Genomic DNA, 19,145 nt, shown 5'->3' with positions numbered 1-19,145 from the left:
CCCCCCCCCCCGTGCCCTCTCCATTTAATAACAGCAAGATTTTCCCAGTGTGATTTAAATCTTCATATCACTGTTTTATCTTCTCCAGCTTATTTATTACGAGATGTTTCTCACTTAGTTTTGCCGCTGTGAAAGCTCATGCTTTCTCAGAAGAGAAGCACAGAGGAACAAGAGCAAACCATTCAGTCATTTGATCCTCTTCCACCAATAAATTATAAATTATATTGTGGCTAATGACATCAAGATCTTTGTTAACCAGCATGTTCAGAAATTGGATGGTGCCGATTAATCAAAGATACTAGTTAATGGGGAGTTACATTACTCCGGACACATGATGAGGTGCCCTTCTGTCTCTGACAAGTTAGGGGGATGGGAAGCAACTGTGCTGTCAAGGGTACCAACAGACTAGGGCATCACAGTGAAACCACCACAACTGCAGACCAAGCTGATACCACAACTGGCACTATGACCTACAGACTAGCTTTTAAAAGAAAATTAAGTTTCACTGGCATTGCTCTGAGCACTTCGATATTTGTTCAAGCACAAGAACCAAAACTGATCCAATCATGTAATAATTTCAATACAAAGTCCAAGAACAACTTCTGCAGATTTACAATCTACTATTACAAGGTTTTTTTAAAAAGAATGCATTATTTGAACGCTGAAGGTGTTCTGTTTAGAGCGCTCAAGCTGTATGTGTGGTCGGGCTGCAGTGCTATTTCAGAAGAACAGATTTCAAAGGTCTCAAGCTCCTGAAAGAGAAATTGCTCATTTCCTTTTCCCAGGGTAACAGATACAAGCTTTACCTATACACTGTAATTCTTTCTAAATTCAGGTGGCTGGAGGGAGAGAGACAGAGGGTGGAGAGAGTGAGTGAGTGAGAGTGAGAGAGAGAGAGAGAGAGAGAGAGGGTGGAGAGAGAGGTGTGGTGTTATGCTTCTTCATGTAGCATAACCTGCTTCCTTGATGTATACTCTGACAAAGGAAGGTTCAGACTTGGAGATAGGTTTAACACATTTATTGAACAGTTAACAATTCTCCTACTTGAGTTTGACTCTCCTGCTAGTCTTACTATAGTAACTCAATCTAACTAACCAGTCTGCTCTAATCCAAGTGCTGGGTGTGATGCTTCCTGATCTGCCCCTGTCTCTCTGAGTGTCGCCTATGGAAAGAGAAAGAGCATGTGTGCCCTATCCTTTTATATGGGTAGCCCCCTTGTGGTAGTGTCACCTCTGGGTGTGTCTTGACTACCCATTGGTCGTGTCCTATCTTACTGACCTATTGGTTGAATGTCTGTGTGTCATGATGTCTCTGGTGCTCCCTCTAGTGTTTATTTAGTCCTAGTGTATCTACATTAACCCCTTGTGTATCGACAGTGATGCACATCACCACATCCCCCCTTTTATCGTGTTACACATTTTCGGTACAGTGTTAAAGAAAATTGAACAAAATAGGTAGATAAGAGATGACATGTACAAATCATATGACAGTGATGATTATACAATGCTAAATAATATGTATGAGTCCAAAGTTTATGAATTGGTACAGTCGAGTGGCTTTCTTGTTTTGTTGGTGACATAGTGATGTTGATGGTGGCATTCCCTTGTGAACGCCGTGAGTGTCCCTGTGCTTAAGGAACCAAGAAGTAGTCAAATCACTTTGTTGTCTGATTTGGACTCTTTTTTTTATGTTTGTGGTAGCGATGCAGTATGTAACCTGTATCATCCGGCCTGGACTGTTTCTTGTGATTGTGATATTGGTGCAGTATGTCAGCTGCCTTGAAAACTGGTTTGCTTGTTCATAGTGGAGCAAACTCATCTGCCTTGAAAGCTGGTTCGCTTGTTTGTAGTGGAGCAAACTTGAATCGGTGAGATGCGTTATCATGTCATGGTATGTCTGTACTCATGCCACTGTTAGGAACTGTGCCGTTACATTGTCCTGCATTTGCAGAGGTGTATCATGTCGTACCAGTCATTGTTCCAGTGTTGTTGTTTTTGTCATGCTTGTTGTTGGCTTTGCTGCCTTTGGTATGCTTCTTGTTACTGTCGGTGTTGTTGTTTTCGTAGGTTTTATTGTTGTGTTTGTTGCGCTCAATGACCACACCGAGTGGAGAATTTGAGTCCTTCACAAAGTTACTTGTGTCAGTATCCTTTGTGGCATCTGCTGTTTCATTGAGCGTGCCGTCTCTGATTCCTCGGCGCTCCCCGTCTGGAGTCATGTCCGGTTCACTGGAATCATCTTTGGCTTGTCGATGCTCCCCGTCTGGAGTCCTTTCTGGTTCACCTGAATCAGCTTTGGTTTCTTGACACTCCCCGTCCGGAGTCATTTCAGGTTCACTTGAATCATCTGACGTGTCACTTGAATCACTAGTAACCTTACTTTGATTGTCGAGTGCCTCTGTACATACTAGCGGAGAACAGTCAGTCTTGCTGTCATGTGGCACATCATGTATGGGAATTGCGATGCATTCGTCACTTGTCGCACATACAGTGAGAAGACCTTCTGTGTCTTCTTGTCAGTTAATTGAGCTGGGTAGACTGTCAGAGTCTTCTTCTGGTGGCTCAAATAATCTGGATGGACTGTCATAGTCGCTTTGTTGTTCACGTGAGCGTGGTAGACTTGCATCGTCTGCTGCTGGTCACTCAGTTAAGGTTGCTAGACCTTCATGGTCTTGTTCATGGAAGGACTGCGCTCTGGAGTCTTGCGTTGCTTCCATCATGGAGTCTGTCAATGAGCTCGTTGTGGAGGCTTGTACCGCGCTCCCTGTGGAGTCTGGCATCGTTCACAGGGTGGAGTCATGCAGTGGTCTCGCTGTGGAGTCGATCTGTGCGCTCTCAACAGAGTCGTGCAGTGGTCTCGCTGTGGAGTCTTTCATCACTTTCTGTGCGGAGTCGGGGTCTCTTTGTGGTGCGTGGACCACTCTCTGTGTGGAGTCGGGGACTCTTTGTGGTGCGTGGAGCACTGTTCGTGGTGGGACCACTGGTGTGGCGTCAGGCCGATCTCTGTGGGCTTGGACCTCTCTCTGTCTCTTGGCGTCAGGCTGCAGCAGAATCCTGTACTTCTGGGTTAGGATGTCGTCTGTGCTGGGCTGAGGACCCTCAAATCCGAAGAACGCGTCCATGTCTGTGTCGGATTCTTCACTGTACAACACATCTCGTTGCGGTTCGGATTTGGTACTGAGGTCGCCACGTCCAATGATGAAATCATCTTCTGAGTCGTAGTATTCAAGGACCATGTCATCACTTTTTGTGTTGGAGCTGTCATTGTGCTTGCGATGTCCAAAGAAGTAATCAACATCTGAGTCGTAGTCGTCAAGGACTAAATCATCTCTTAGGGTGGTGCCAACTGCTTGTTGCAGGGTTCTGCGGAGGTTACTTTCAGCTACTGGTCGAAGTTCCGGCATTGTGCTGTCGTTCCAGGTGAAAGAATTGAGTTTTCCAGCTTTAAATTTTTAAAAACTGTTTTGGGACATTTCCCCTTTAAGTGGGCGTGGTCCGGGGCCTCTGACATCATGATGCTTGTGACGTAGAGCGTAGGAATGGATTGCGCATGCGCAGGTCGCTTTACCTTTACTTTGCGCTCTTTTTGCAACTGCGCATGCGCGGCTTCTCGTGCATGCGCAAAACACTGTTTTGCCGGTACTCTTCTTTTGGGGAACTGCGCATGTGCGGCTCCTTTCCCAAGATGGCTGCCAATCAAAACTGTCGGTTTCTGCATTTGCAGGCCTACCTTCGCCTCGTGGTGAGTATTGGCGCCTCTTTCACCGTTCTCTCTTTTGTTTTCCTCGCAGTATGTTTGAAACTTTTCCAGGACTGTCTGGAAGTCTCTCTTGTCTTGCCCTTTGGAGTACTTGAAGGTCTTGAAGATTTCTGCTGCACTTGCACCGTCAATTGTGAGCAGAAGCTTTATTTTCTCTGCATCCGCCACGCCATCTAGGTCGGATGTTACCAGGTAGATCTCGAATCTCTGCCTGAACCAACGCCAGTTTGCACTGAGATTAGCGTGGTACCTGAGCTGCTGTGGAACCGGAATCTCGAACATCTTGCCTGGGTGCTGTTGCTGGTAGTCACGGATATGTTGAGTTGAACTATGTAGATTTAACAGGCACTCCTGGAACCATGTTGTGTTATGCTTCTTCATGTAGCTTAAGCTGCTTCCTTGATGTATACTCTGACAAAGCAAGGTTCAGACTTGGAGATAGGTTTAACACATTTATTGAACAGTTAACAATTCTCCTACTTGAGTTCGACTCTCCTGCTAATCTTACTATAGTAACTCAATCGAGCTAACCAGTCTGCTCTAATCCATGTGCTGGGTGTGATCTGCCCGTCTCTCTGAGTGTCGCCTATGGAAAGAGAAAGAGCATGTGTGCCCTGTCCTTTTATATGGGTAGCCCCCTTGTGGTAGTGTCACCTCTGGGTGTGTCTTGACTGCCCATTGGTCGTGTCCTATTTTACTGATCTATTGGTTGAATGTCTGTGTGTCATGATGTCTCTGGTGCTCCCTCAAGTGTTTATTTAATCCTAGGGTATCTACATTAATGCTTGTGTACCTACAGCGATGCATATCACCATAAGAGGGTGGAAAGAGAGAGAGAGGGGGTGGAGAGAGAGAGAGAGGGGTAGAGGCAGAGAGAGGGGGTGGAGGCATGCCAGCACTGTATTATAGCTTCTCCCTCTCTCTCGCCACCCTCCCGCTCTCTTTCCACCCACCCGATTTAGAAAGAGTTACGGTGTTTAGGTAAAGCTTGGTATCTGTTACACCCTTTGTCTCTCTGCACCCACAACTAGTCCCACACCTTTTCTGGCTATGCTCACACAGCTCAGGTGCCCTCCCATCTCCATAACATGACTTTCCCAGGCCTACTCCCTCATCCAGTCAGAATTGCCTTTGGCCACCCTTCTGGTTCTCCCGTCCCTGATTCTCTACCTCAATAGGAGGAGTTATGATGTGGAGATGCCGGCATTAGATTGGGGTGGGCACAGTAAGAAGTCCTACAAAACCAGGCTAAATTCCAACAGGTTTGTTTCGAATCACTAGCTTTTGGAGCGCAGCTCCTTCCTCAGGTGAATCTGAGAAAAGAGCTCCGAAAGCTAGTGATTTGAAACAAACCTGTTGGATTTTAACCCAATGGGGGTCCTGACAGCTTTCTATGCTCGCACATCCCTGATGGGCAGAGTCAACTGAAAGGTGGCGTCTGTCTTGGGAGCTAATTGGCAGGCATTTGGGTCCAGTATATAAGCAAGCCCAGTTTCTCTCGATCCTGTGTACCCAAAGTTTAGCCTTGAGCCCTGACGACTTATCCCATTCCTTAACTTTGAACCTGTGTGCAGCTGACATTCCTAAGTGTTAACACTTGATATCCATTATTTTGACGACTATGAGTCTCAGGAATGTGAGAGGGCACAATTGCTTTCTGCTTCGGGGCAGGCAAAGCTAATTGGTACCCTTCTTACTCAGGCTGCATCATTCAGAGATCTCATTGCTGTCAAGCCTCTACACTTAAGACTCCTAGACAGCCACTCCAGAGATTTTGCCACCTCCCCCTACTCCTCCTTTCGCCCAGGTGGGGCACCGTGTTGCCTTCTGTTTTGGGGTCTCATCCACTCAGCCGAATAGGCCCGCATTCTTGACTCCAATCACACCCAACACCCCCCACCACATGTGGCCCATAGCCACCCATATGCCCAAGCCACAGGCAGCAGATTAAACAGTCCTTTAAAAACTTTTAAACAACACAGGCAGCAGGCTTCAGGATTACCAACACCAGCCACAGCCCCTTCCCAAAAAAACCAAGACCCCCCCCCCTCCTCCATCTCCCATCCCACAGCTAATGCAGCTGCTAAATCTCACTAATGGTTCTGTCTCTGGGACCCGAATACCAATCACGATAGACTTTTGAAAAAAGGGGTGTGAGGGGGAGGAGGTGTAAAATTGAACAATACGTACATTTGAAATATTGATAGCTTATTAATTTCACTTTTCCGCCCTAGGAAGTGCCTCAGCTTTGCTTAACTCCACAAAATGTGACCCAGGGAGAATATCAAAGCACGGGAAGGTCCCAGTATTGACATTTTCCTTCAATGAGAAAAGAGTTTTGATTCAGCAGCAGAGTTTTTCTTCAGGTTTGAGAGCCCCTTTGTGACAATCATGTCCATTGGTACACATGTATGGCAATATTGTTAAATTATTCCAACTTTTAGGTAAGGGGGTGAAAGGGAGGTGCAACATGGAATTGGTTCAATTGTCCTGGCAGGTTGCACTGCCCATCCCACTCACTCACCCACTGTGCATAGGTGCTATTGACTTCCATGAGTGAGGCCAAGGTTAACTCATTGTCCACTCTTTCATCTCCTCCTGATCCAACTGGGCTAGTCTCTGTGACAGAGCGCACTGGCATACCAATTTGCTTCAGCACTAAGATTGACCTTCGGAACAAATCAACATAGTGCTAAAGTTTGTAGAATTGCAGCGAACAAAAACATTATTATCTGTGTCTTTCAGAACCAGCCCAGCAATCTGGGCCAGGCATTACCTTGCTGCACAACACAAGTAACTACTTGAAGCACAAAGTACATCAAACGTTGCAATTAGACTTTGTAACAATATCTCCCAATCAGCAAGGCGTCATGTCTTGCTATAACAATGGTTGTTAGTAAGTAGCAGTTACACTTCAGTCAAAGAAAGATGCAGTTTTCATGTTGACATGCCGCATGCTATGCTATTCAATTGCATGCAGCAGATTAAGACATCTGCAATCTAACTATTTTGAAAAGATATACTGCCAGTTTCATCATGCCTCTATGGTGGACATTGAATGTGCTAGTTGTTAAAAGAGTTTGGGAGAGGGAGGTGGGAACTATGAGAGTTGCGGAGATGAGGGTTGGGTTCATGAAATACCTCGTATCCAAGCCAGTAAGCCCAAATAACAGCAATAGCACGTTTACGCATAGCCGCCTCCTTCAGTCGCTTCAGATCCTTTCGGGCCTGTATTTGTGTTTCCGTTTTCCCCCCGCAGAATAGTTATTACGGGAGAGGTGGGCAGTAGAGGGAAAAAATGGAAGCAGTTTAAGAGAAATTAGCAAAAGCCAAGAGAAAACATTGTTGTTTTTTTAAATAAGGGAATTGAACAATTGAATGGTAAGGATAGAATTTTCTTCAGAGATGGAAGCAGTAAAGGTTGCTTCAATTATAAGTGATCAGGAAACAAAATGGGTTTTAATACAAATATAAAGTAGCAGTGAATACAAACTCCCTTTAGTAACTCTTCATACCTGAAAACCTCGCCAATAGGCCGCAATTGTTGTAGCTGACGCCTCACACCGTTTCTGATGTTTCAGTTCTCGCAAAAGCTTCCGCGCCTGCAAGGGTGTGGGTGAGAGAAAAAGAGAGAAAATTAAAATAAACTCTTGTTTTCTAAAAAAAGAACTTGTTCCTCTTCCTTCGGATGCTTATCGTTGCTGCCTGTGCCATTCTGGCTCCTCTTTAAGCCTTGGTAGCAGGGTTATCAGCTGTCAGGTCTTTTCCACAGTGGTGCCTATATTGTTATGGGCTTGGCTAAGAGCAGTTGACCAGCTTCAGTGCTCCACTTTTGTAGCAAGCTCTGTCCTCAGTGCACAGACTGAAGGGAACGCAGTGTAAAGGCAGACTCAAATCTCAACAGGGTGAATTTTCTGCCTCCCCAGCCACGTGTTTCTTGGAGGCGTGCCTTCTCCATTCCCACCGCCGGCCAATGGGATTTCCCATTGTAGGCACCCCACACTGCCGGGGCAGCCACGGGTGGGAGTGTGCTGCCGGCGGAACGGAGAATCCCGCCAGCAGAGAATTTACCTTTTGAATGAAAATCTACTGCTCGTCCCATCCCAAAACAAAGGCTATTTTCTCATTTCCCCTTTAGCTTGTACCAAACAAATGTCTATAATGGAAATAGCGATCAAATGCAATTTTCACTGAGATGTTCTTAAATGGGATATGTTTTCATCTTCACTATCCCTGGTGGAGATGTTTCTGCATCAGCACTGCATGTTTAGCAATGCAGGCAGCTTTACCTCCCACTCCCCACAAAGCTCTGTGCCACTAACAACAAAGATGAACATTCACTCCGATATTGCTTTGATATCACATATACAAATCAACTGTCACAATTATAAATAATGCAGTGACCAGTAGGTTTTTATACATTTACCTCTATATGTGATTTGCAGTGACATGGATGAAACAGAATATATGAAAAGTACAGCATCATATTTTGTAACAGCAACACTGAGAAGTTTACATCACAACATACGAAGCATTTATAATACTCTCAGCACATCGAAGTAAAAGGAGGATCCCCCAGAATATTAACAAAGTGGGTAAACTGATGTGATGTTAATTGCCAGTGAACAAGCCCTCAGCAAAAGGCAGGCAGCTTTACCAGTGCTGAATTCCTTGCTGCTGTAGAGCCAACTAGGTGTGCAAAATCAGTCCTGAATGATTCACCTAACAAATCTGCCCATCAGATTGGCTGCTTTAAATCAAATGTCATATTCATTGCATGAACCAGTGATCCCTCACATCACCAAATCATTTATCACTCAGAACTATATAGCAGAAAAGGCCATTTGGCCCATTACGGCTCTGCCAGCGGATTGAAAGTACGATAGGGCTGAATTTAGTGTGAGTTACGAGGTTCGACCGACTGGTGGGAGAACTGTTAGAAAGCTCGTGCCATTTCTCCAAGGGGCAGCTGACGCTCTTATAGTGGAATCAGGCACTGAAGCACTATCCTCCCACAGAATTAAGTCCCCAGTTGGGCGAGGGCTGCCATCCGATTCAGAGGCTGGTTGCACTGCATTGCAGGCAGCGCCACTGGTGTCTGCTGACTGTCATTCAGTGAGGCCGACATAAGGAATCGTCACTGGGCCTTTGGAGACAGGTGAGTGTGAACAGGTGGGGTTCAGTACTGGCGGGCTGGATGCAAGGGCATGGGGTGGCTCTCAGTGGGCACACTTCTACCTGATGCCATGTACTTTGATCGGGCACGAACTGCAATTGAAAGAGAGTCCCCTGGAAGACGGCTGGCAAACCCAAAAGGGTTTGCTGCGTGGCCTTCAGGAGGCAGGTGGGACCTTGCAAATTTGGAAGAATCCATGAATCACCACAAAATCCCAGAGGGGTCAGAGATAATGGACTTTAAGGGTTTCAATAATGAGCCTAATTAGTCAGCCGGCAGATTCCCTGTGGGGGTCAGTTTTACTGCCTACGGGAATGGGCTGCAGGGTCTGCCCAGTTAATTTCTTGTGTCAGTTAACGTAATCAGTGTCCTATGGTCATTACCATTTAATATAATCAGTTTCACCCATCTGCTCGCTCAAAGCCCTGCAGAATTTGAATACCATCAACTTGCGGAGGCCAATGCCAAGCAAAATAATTTTTATGGTGACACTGAAATGGCAGAAGTCAAAAACAATTCGCTCTTCAAAAAAAAAGCAAAGGGCAGCATGGTGGCGCAGTGTTTAGCATTGCTGCCTCACGACGCCGAGGTCCCAGGTTCGATCCCAGCTCTGGGTCACTGTCCGTGCGGAGTCTGCACATTCTCCCTGTGTCTGTGTGGGTTTCACCCCCACAACCCAAAGATGTGCAGGGTAGGTGGATTGGCCACGCTAAATTGCCCCTTAATTGGAAAAAATGAATTGGGTACTCTAAAATTTAAAAAAAAAACTTTGTTCCATCATCAGGAGGTAAATGCAAATATAAATGAGATCAGATAGGTATCAACTTATTTAACCTAATAACTTTGGGAAGCTTATTCTTTTCAACTGCCTCTACTTTTGTTGATACCTTATTACCAAGATATAAATGGGATCAAATCAAAGATGCAAAATCACTCAGCTTCCTTCCCATAAATGCACTTTCATTTTATGAAATGTCAAATATCATAACTAACTTTAATGGAAATATATGAAATCAAAAATGCAAATATGACAAAAAATGACTTTTTCTTCTCTACAAGATAACTCACCTTCCATCCTCTGATGTATGACTGGATAAGTAAGGTCACACTCTTGAGGTGTAGATATTTCTTTCGTTGCTATGTTGAAGAATCAAGGGAAGAGAAGGGCTGTTTAGTTTCTTGAAGCAGATAGCAAGGTCTGGTGGCTGCCCCCACCCCTCCCCCCAATTCAACACCCCCCACCGCCCAGAATTTTTTGGGTCACAGTCCCACTGTACGGGGGTTCTTTATGACCCACTTGCATCCTCCCTCTGGTGTGGAGTGTGAACCTTGATCCCGACACCAGCGGGGGACCAGAGCATCGGAACAGGATTGGTGCCAGGCAATTTTCCATTTTCCACCCAACGCTGGATTCTCCACCGCCGGTAGTGGATTTCCAAATGCAGTGAAGAATCCAGCCCAGAAACTACAATCTGAGTCAGTGCCCGGGATAGAGATAGAGGGAATGGGGGAGAGAGGAACAGTCAAAACCCAATGCAAAGGCAGTGAACACTGCTAGAAACAGCCTCCAAGTGAACTTTGGATGGAGGACTGGATCTGGCTCAGCTGCAGTAACCCCATAATGCTCAACATTTAGGTTCATGAAATGAAGAGTTGGGAGAGGAGGGCAGGTAGCCTCTGTGAAGCAGCGACTCAGCATCTTTATGGGTAACGAGGAGAAATAAAACCAATTCTGGAAATGTAATGAGTTCATATGGAAGGAGAATACTCCCAAGAGTTCAAATCTATTTGGTCAAGTCAATACAGTAAAAGTAATTTGTATGAACAGGTGATAAGGGATCATTGCTAGAGGGATGGAGTTTAAGACTAGGAAGGTTATGCTGCAACTGTATAAGGTGTTAGTGAGGCCACACCTGGAGTATTGTGTTCAGTTTTGGTCTCCTTACCTGAGAAAGGACGTACTGGCGCTGGAGGGTGTGCACAGGAGATTCACTAGGTTAATCCCAGAGTTGAGGGGGTTGGATTACGAGGAGAGGTTGAGTAGGCTGGGACTGTACTCGTTGTTCTTTAGAAGGATGCGGGAGGATCTTATAAAAACATATAAAATTATGAAGGGAATAGATAGGACAGATGTGGGCAGGTTGTTTGCATTGGCAGGTGAAAGCAGAACTAGGGGGCATAGCCTCCAAATAAGATTTAGGACTGAGCTTCTTCACCCAAAGGGTTGTGAATTTATGGAATTCCCTGCCCAGTGAAGCAGTTGAGGCTCCTTCATTAAATGTTTCCAAGATAAAGGTGGATAGTTTTTTGAAGAATAAAGAAATAAAGGGTTAGGGAGGTCGGGCGGGAAAGTGGAGCTGAGTCCACAAAAGATCAGCCATGATCTCATTGAATGGCGGAGCAGGCTCGAAGGGTGAGATGGCCTCCTCCTGCTCCTAGTTCTTATGAAGAAAGTTATTTTATTACGCCGTGATAATGTACAGATACTTCACACCTCCCCAGGGGACTTAAAATTCAAGAGTACAAAGCAATGAAACATCAGTGGCTGTATTCTGGTTTCATGGTTTTCTCCAATTGCTTTGTCAGTCAGTTGCCAAGTCGGAAGCTTTAATAATATTCTCATTTGACTATTACCGAGTACCATTAGTGACTTGACCCATAGTGTGTTAGTAGCATTCAGCAGTACAGGAATTATACACTGTGTACTTTAAAACCTCTCCATTAGTCCCAGAACAACTATCTGTATTTGCAACATACAATCAAAACAGTCGGAAGTAGGATATGTCTAATATCCAATAGCAGCATGGAAATTTGGATATTATGGATGTGTCACTGAAACGTCATAGTGCCCTGGACACAATGGGTGAATTTTTAAATTTTTGTTTCTTGTACTGCTTCCGGCAGGAAAAGTGCAGGGCAGCCTGATAGTAACCTTGTCAGGTTTTCCTGCCATATTTTTAAACACGAAGGGAAAGAAAATGGAAGGAGCAGGTCCCACGATATCATGCTGACAGGGCAGCCTCTGTATGAGCAAGCCCACTGGCAATCTCGGCTCCTGACACATTGGGTTCCAATCTGAAAATATAAAAAAACAACTACCCAATGGAACCCCCTTTCCCCTCCCACAGGAGGGGGGACTCCCCTCAATGGAAGAGGGATCCCCCATCACAGACACAGGAATACTCTTTCCCCCCCCCCCCCCCATCGCTCCCCCCATGGACACAGGAAACCCTTCCCCACCACAGACACCAGAACCCCCCTCCCCCTCCCCCTCACCCCTCTTACCCATCCAGGGAATCTACATTCCCAAGGACATGGAACTCCCATTTCCCCCAGCCCCTCCCCTCACTGACAGCTAGCGCATCACCCTGCCAGAAGGCAGTGCCTGGGCACTTCCACGGTATAGCGCAGGCTTGATCCTCTTCCCCCTGAGGGGGGGGGGGGGGGCTGTACTTAACCGTGCACGCCTGGCAGGTTCTGTTCGCCATTTCCCCGTTTTACAAAACCTGCTGTAGATGCCACCAACATGACATCATGCTGGAGGGGTGGGGGATATTCCTAAGTGAAGGGGTGAAACCAAAGGGAGGCCCGTTAAGCATATGGTAATGTATGCTAATGCAGTTCCCAACATTTCATGGCAGAAATCCATTTACATAATTGGCGGGGTGGGGGGACAATTTCAACCGGAAATCCCAACGGCGTAAAAGCCATTTTGGCACTCGGCTGGATTTTCCGCCCTCTTCACCATTCCCGCCCTCTGAAAAATAGAGGGTTTTTTTTGTAGGAACATGGGGCGTCATTCTCCGACCCCCCGCCGGGTCGGAGAATGGCCGTTGGCCGCCGTGAATCCCGCCCCCGCCCCCGCCGAAGTCTCCGCTCCCGGAGATTGGGCGGGGGCGGGAATCCGGCCGCGCCGGTTGGCGGGACCCCCCGCTGGATTCTCCGGCCCGGATGGGCCGAAGTCCCGCCCAGAAATTGCCTGTCCCGCCGGCGTAAATCAAACCTGGTATTTACCGGCGGGACCAGGCGGCGTGGGCGGGCTCCGGGGTCCGGGGGGGGGGCGCGGGGCGGTCTGGCCCCGGGGGGTGCCCCCACGGTGGCCTGGCCCGCGATCGGGGCCCACCGATCCGCAGGCGGGCCTGTGCCGTGGGGGCACTCTTTCCCTTCCGCCTCCGCCACGGTTTCCACCATGGCGGAGGCGGAAGTGACTCTCCCCACTGCGCATGTGCGGGAAACTGACAGAGGTCGCTGACGCTCCCGCGCATGTGCTGGGAAACTGACAGCGGCTGCTGACGCTCCCGTGCATGCGCCGCATTTCCGCGCCAGCTGGCGGGGCAACAAACGCCATTTTCGCCAGCTGGCGGGGCGGAAATCCCTCCGGCGTCGGCCTAGCCCCTCAATGTTGGGGCTAGGCCGCCAAAGATGCGGAGACTTCCGCACCTTTTTGCCAGCGCGATGCCCGTCTGATTTGCGCCGGCTTTGGTGCCAGTCGGCGGGCATCCCGCCGTTGGGGGATAATTTCGCCCATGTTCTGCAAGTAAGGGTGGTGAGATTGAAATGGGGCAGGAAGAGGAACATCCCTTGAAATGTCTTGTACCACAGAGGTATTCCAATAAGGCAGATTTAAAGATCCAATCATTAATTTTGTAACCAAGGGCAATATATTCTATTTAGTAGCATGCGAGACTGCACTTAAAATAAAATCTCACTCTACATATCTTAACAAGACATGCAGACTCACAACACGAAGTGATAAATGCAAATCATTACTGCAATAACAGAAAACGTCAGTCACTATCCTAAGGAGAAATGCAGGTTAACAATGGCCAGCCTTGGGTTCTCACAGAATCCTAATGTGAAACCCAGCAGGCAGGAAACTGCTGAAAGGATTGCTCTCCTGGTACAACTTAAAACTAGTGATCTAATCTCAATGCCTTCAAAGTCGAACCCAAACAGTATCTGGCCTCTTACAGATCCACAATTCTACAGGGAAACAACAGCACTTCTTAACCTTTGATGTACAAGTGATATACGAAGCAAGGTATTTGCTGGACTGTAAACCACCCTGCACCGAGAGACTCCCAAGACACAAACACACACGCTTCTGTTGTGACCTTCAGTTTACAACATTCTAATAACCTCCCATGTGTAATTTTGCCATGGGCATGGTAGATCTGAGTGTGTAGAGACAGGCTCAGTCTTGCTCGAAGCCACGGGGAACGTTTTATCTTTGTGGTAGGTGGTGTAACTTACGTCTTGCACATTGGTTTATGATTGTATTAATAACAGATCACAGGGCAATTCTCTCACCCTTCCCATGAGGGATGCCAATAGTATCAACTGCTGGAAGGAACTGCAAAAAAGGTTTGTCTACTCAACTGCTCATTAATTTGTTGAAGTTTGGGTTATATTCTTTGTCATATTCAAAATAAATTAAAATCACGTAATCAAAATAGGGAACATTATCTTCAAATAATCCCGAATTATAAATTAACTTGTAACAAGCGATTCTTTTTTTTTAAACTGAAAAAGCATTTAGGAAGCCTTTTCTTCATGTTAACAATATACTATGAAACACTGTCTCAGAATCTGTTGGGAAATTAATGCAGGTACTGTTATTAGTGTGTAAATAAACCAGCAAACTGGAGAGAAGGTGATACACTGCAAGTTGTGAATTGTTGAACGATTTGTGTTAGTCCACCATTAGCCTCACTGAAATAGGAGCTTGTCATCAAATCTCCCTGTGAATGTGAATAAATTGTTGGACTTATGCAGTTAAAACTAACTATCCTAGCTGCAGAAATTTAGGGTTGGCTCTTAACAACACAAGGGTTCTTTTAAAACAAGTTTCATGTTCTTGCAGCACGAGGTAAATCTCTCCGGCCCAGAAACAGAACAGCTGAAACTGTGGTTTCCTATGCCTGCAGGTATTGAATTGTTCCCAGACACACGTTTAAATTTAAAACTATTTTCTTCCTTTTCTTTTCTGCTTCTTTTAATTCTCCCCCTCTCTTAATCTAATCTTTCCTTTGCTCTCTTCATCCCTCTTTCTCTGCCTAATTTCAATCTAATTCATCCACATTGGCTTCTTTATGGTTCTTCTGTTTCGTTCCGAATCCTTAAATCTTATCAATTAAAGGGATAAACCATTCCTTTCATCACTGACCCAGATTTATATGTCCGCAATGCAAAAACAATATATACCAATTTAGGAAATCTGAAACAAAAACAGAAAATGCTGAAAATACTCAGTTGATTTAGCAATACCTGTGTAGAGAGAATCAGAGCTAAGGGCCAGAATTTTCCAGCCATTCGCACCAGTTGGATCTTCCTGTCTCACCCTTGGCGAACCCCTGCCATGGGTTTCCCAGTGGCAAGGAGTGCAATCAATGGGGAAAACCCATTGGCAATAGCGGGACAAAAGGAACCTGCCATTGGCCAATGATGGGCGAAAAACGCGATGGGTTGTGCGGAAACTCCCACCCAAGGTTTCAGGTCTGAAAAGTTTTCCTCTTCACAGTTTCTCCGGTGGGGAGGCTGTGGGCGTGATTTTATGGGCACGTGGCACCCGAAAATCAGCTCACCACGGCACATCGTGGACGATAAAAGCGAGAGACACGCTCCCGGGATCTACTCAGCTCGCAATGCCTCGTGAGATCTAACACGATCTCGCAAGACGTTGCTATGTGAATCATGTCCATTGTGGGCAGGATCACGGTTGAATAAACCTGCATATTCGAGCGAGACAGCTAGTCTCACTTTAATATGCAGATTCCGGAGTTACCCGAGGCATAAGATCAATCTCCTTTGCCTCGGAGACCTCAGGCGAACGCCATTCAGTACTGGTCTCCACAAATGGGGACCAGACAGAAAGGCTCTCGTGGGGGTCTCACAGTGGATCGGAGGCTCGCCAGTGCATACCCTTGGGCAAGGTGACATCCTGGCACTGCTGGTGGCACCATGTCATGGCTATCTGGGTGCTAGCCTGGCACTGCCAAGCTGTCCAGGTGACACTGCCAGCTGGCTGGGGCACCGCTAGGGTGACAGGTTGACATTGCCAAGGTGCCAAGCTGGTATTTTTTGCACAGGTGCGATCGGGCTGTGGGTGCCCTGGCTGGGTGTTGGAGGGGGTTGTGGGGACCCTCCTATAGTGTGTTGGGGCATGGGGGGGTAGCATTTAAAAATGGCATCCCGATCTCTCACTACACTGAGTTCCGGCGAGCAGAGCTCCTCAGTGTATAAAACGGGGCTATGTGCAGTCTTGGCCGCACGTTCCCCGTTTAGACCCCTTATCAAACGCGAGTCACGTATTACAGTCTTGTATATCTTGGCACCACGAGCGATGGAAAACACGCGGCTAAACTCACCCTGGACTTTGTTCCTATTTAACTGAATCGCGCCCTATGTTCTTCCACCGCAGCTGAATTGCATCTTATTTGCGCTCATGCTGTGAGTGCGAATCAGGAAGCAATTCCCAATCGTTAGCCATGCAAAATTTTGCATTGTGAGGATTCCGAAGGAGTCCAGAGAGAATCCTGCTATTGGGCCGCCATTTTGAGCTGCCCTCCCCCCCCCCCCCCCCCCCCCCCCACAGGGCGCAATTCAGCCCTCCTCCTTCCCCTTCCCACTGGGATTTTCTGGGTCACCCATCCTGCTCCCCCTTCCCTGTAGTAAGAGAGTGACCTGACCCCCCCCCCCACTCGAGACCCCATAAATAATGAGGCCCCCCAGAGAAACCCTAAAAAAGAGACTTCCCCAGAGATCCCCTAAATAAAGAGATCTCCCCGGAGACCCCTACATAAAGATACCCCCACAGAGACTTCCCCAGAAGAGAGACCCCCCTGTCTAGAAGTCCTCCAAAAGAGAGACCCCTGTCTGGAACTCCTCCAGAAGAGAGACCCCTGTCTGGAACCCCCCCCCCCCACCCCCGCATCAGAAGAGAGACCCTCCTTGTCTGGAAGATAGAGAACAGTCCAGGCAGAGGCAGTGAACAAAAAAATCACTGCGCGTGGACCACATCAAACAGAGTTATGTGCTTTTCATTCACCTCTTCATGCTTGAGTGACTTTGAAGTAGTCAATAGTGAAGCTGACAGAAAGCACTTAACTTTGTTTTATGTGGTACAGGAGCAGTGATTTTTTGAGTCTTCATGACCCATTTGCATGGTGCACAAACTTCGATCCTGATGCCAGTGGGGGACTGTAGCATTAGAAACGGATCAGCACCTGTTTTTCCCCCAACACTGGATTCTCCATCGCATTGGGAACTCCACAATTGGCAGTGCGCGGCGGAGAATCCATCCCCTGATCTGAGTGTTTCCACCATCGTTTGTTTTTATCTTGGATGCACCATTGAACTGACAATACTGTTAGCAGCTCACAGTTCCAGCATATTACAGGACAAAAATAATCATCTGAACTGAAGGGCAAAGGAGTCAATCTAACCAATGGTTTAATGATGCAAATCGCACAAAAGCACATGGGCACATGTGCGAACCTCGCTTTGTCATGAAATCAAGATCAAAGTCTTAGATGCTGTTCCCTCTCTCAGGCGATCAAAACAATCTGGAGGGCGCTGCTCCCTATCTTGTAACCTCCTCCAGGCTTTACAACTCCACAGAGATATTGGTGCTCCTTCAATTCTGCCTTCTTGTATATCCTGATGTAAATCGCTCCACCATTGGTGACCATGATTTCAGCTGCCTAAACTTTTAAGCTCTGGTATTCCATCACTACACATTCTAACATGGTTCACTGTCAAATTTTACTTGATAGTGCTCTTTTCAAGTGCTTGGGATGCTTTGCTCTGTGAACGGCACTTTCTAAATGCAAGTTGTTGTTGCTGCTGCTCCTATTCCACTGTCATAACGTTACTTGAAGTATGTTGGAAAGGCTTGCTTAAGGACGCAGATGGACCTGGCTACCTTATGGTAGAGGGTCAGGAACTATAGCAAGGAAGCCCCTGGCCAGAAAAAGTGATGTTGTACCAGAGACTTTATGAAAACCACTTACAAAATGTCTCTTAGTCCAAGCTGAAATGGTGATCTGGCTCTTCTTCATCAACTGGAAGTGCGTGCGGCATTTCCAGCCACGATAGATCTTCTGAATAAGTGTGGCCAGATCTTCCAGGCGACGCTTCCTCAGATCCTCCAGCTCAAACAGCTGCAGAAACAAATGCAGTAATGCAATAGTTAGGGCAACAGTAAAGGTCAGGGCAAATTGAACTGTCTGAACCTATAATACCACATCAAAGAAGTCCGAAAACTGCATCGACAATTGCATTCAGCTAGAATTAGGATGCACTGAATGGAAATTTTTCTTTTTAAAAAGAAATGAAATGCCCTACCAGATGCATGCACTGACAGAGGTGTTTTTAAAGGAGAAATGGATAAATATTTTGAAAAAGAAAAACATTAAAGAGTACAAGCAGAAGAACAAAGTAGCTAGCTCTTTTAGAAAGGTAACATGCAATGGGCATGGAGGCCTTCTTCTGTGCTGTTAAACTTTCACAACTCCATGGAAACGTGCTGCTTCTGTGGTCATGTTTACATGCTGCTTTATCAATTTGATACACAATCCTGATTTAGATCACTTATTGGCACTGGGGTACTTATGGTTAATTTCAAATCACACAGCCACAAGTAGCACGCTGCTGTTAATTGCAGGAATTCTTCTTTAAACCACAAAATAAACACAAGCCAAGAGCATGTTATCAAATTAATTACTTGATAGGATTGTGACTTGTCTGTATTTCATTTAAACTGTTGGATTAATGTTCTTAACTGCTGCTTACAAGTAAATCCACTGAAACTTGAGATAACGGTGAAGGTTACAACAGGGGATTACCTACCGTTCTGGGATTTCGAATAAATATCTTTGATCTACCATATGAAAACTCTTCAGGAGGGATCTGAAGTTCTGTCAACAGCACTTGGACGCCATTCCTTAAATTAAATTAATATAACAATAAGTTTAATTTGATGCCAACTTTAAAATGAAGCTTCTCCCTTTGTTTTGAAATTCTTTGCCAATAAGTATATCAAGTAATTTTACTGACCAACTGTGAAATAAAATCACACTGAAAAGAAATGAGATGGAGAATTTGAGAATGTGATAGAATTTATGTTCAAAGCTTTGTATGACTATATGTTCTGTAATATTCTGTTGAAATATGGGACTGGATTCTTTGAAGGGCGGGGCATACTGCTCGC

General features: G+C 46.3%; 1 protein-coding gene across 5 annotated transcripts in view; it reads right to left on the bottom strand.

Annotated features, from left to right (window-relative positions):
• Positions 1-19,145, bottom strand: part of myo1b (myosin IB) — a 436,008-nt gene that overhangs the window by 63,719 nt on the left and 353,144 nt on the right. For 3 of the 5 annotated variants that reach the window (XM_072478525.1, XM_072478562.1, XM_072478536.1), the window contains 5 exons: positions 18,785-18,878; positions 17,947-18,096; positions 10,004-10,072; positions 7,275-7,361; positions 6,901-6,987 (listed from right to left, as the gene is read on the bottom strand). In XM_072478525.1, coding sequence (XP_072334626.1) covers positions 6,901-6,987; positions 7,275-7,361; positions 10,004-10,072; positions 17,947-18,096; positions 18,785-18,878 — 487 coding nt within the window. The remainder of the gene's footprint in view (positions 1-6,900; positions 6,988-7,274; positions 7,362-10,003; positions 10,073-17,946; positions 18,097-18,784; positions 18,879-19,145) is intronic. The other 2 variants (XM_072478546.1, XM_072478553.1) reach the window with 1 other exon arrangement.

Source organism: Scyliorhinus torazame, chromosome 2, assembly GCF_047496885.1.
Source record: "Scyliorhinus torazame isolate Kashiwa2021f chromosome 2, sScyTor2.1, whole genome shotgun sequence".
Classification (NCBI taxonomy): Eukaryota; Metazoa; Chordata; class Chondrichthyes; order Carcharhiniformes; family Scyliorhinidae; genus Scyliorhinus; species Scyliorhinus torazame.
Note: the sequence above shows the minus strand (reverse complement) of the source record. Positions and strands in the feature narration are given on the sequence as shown.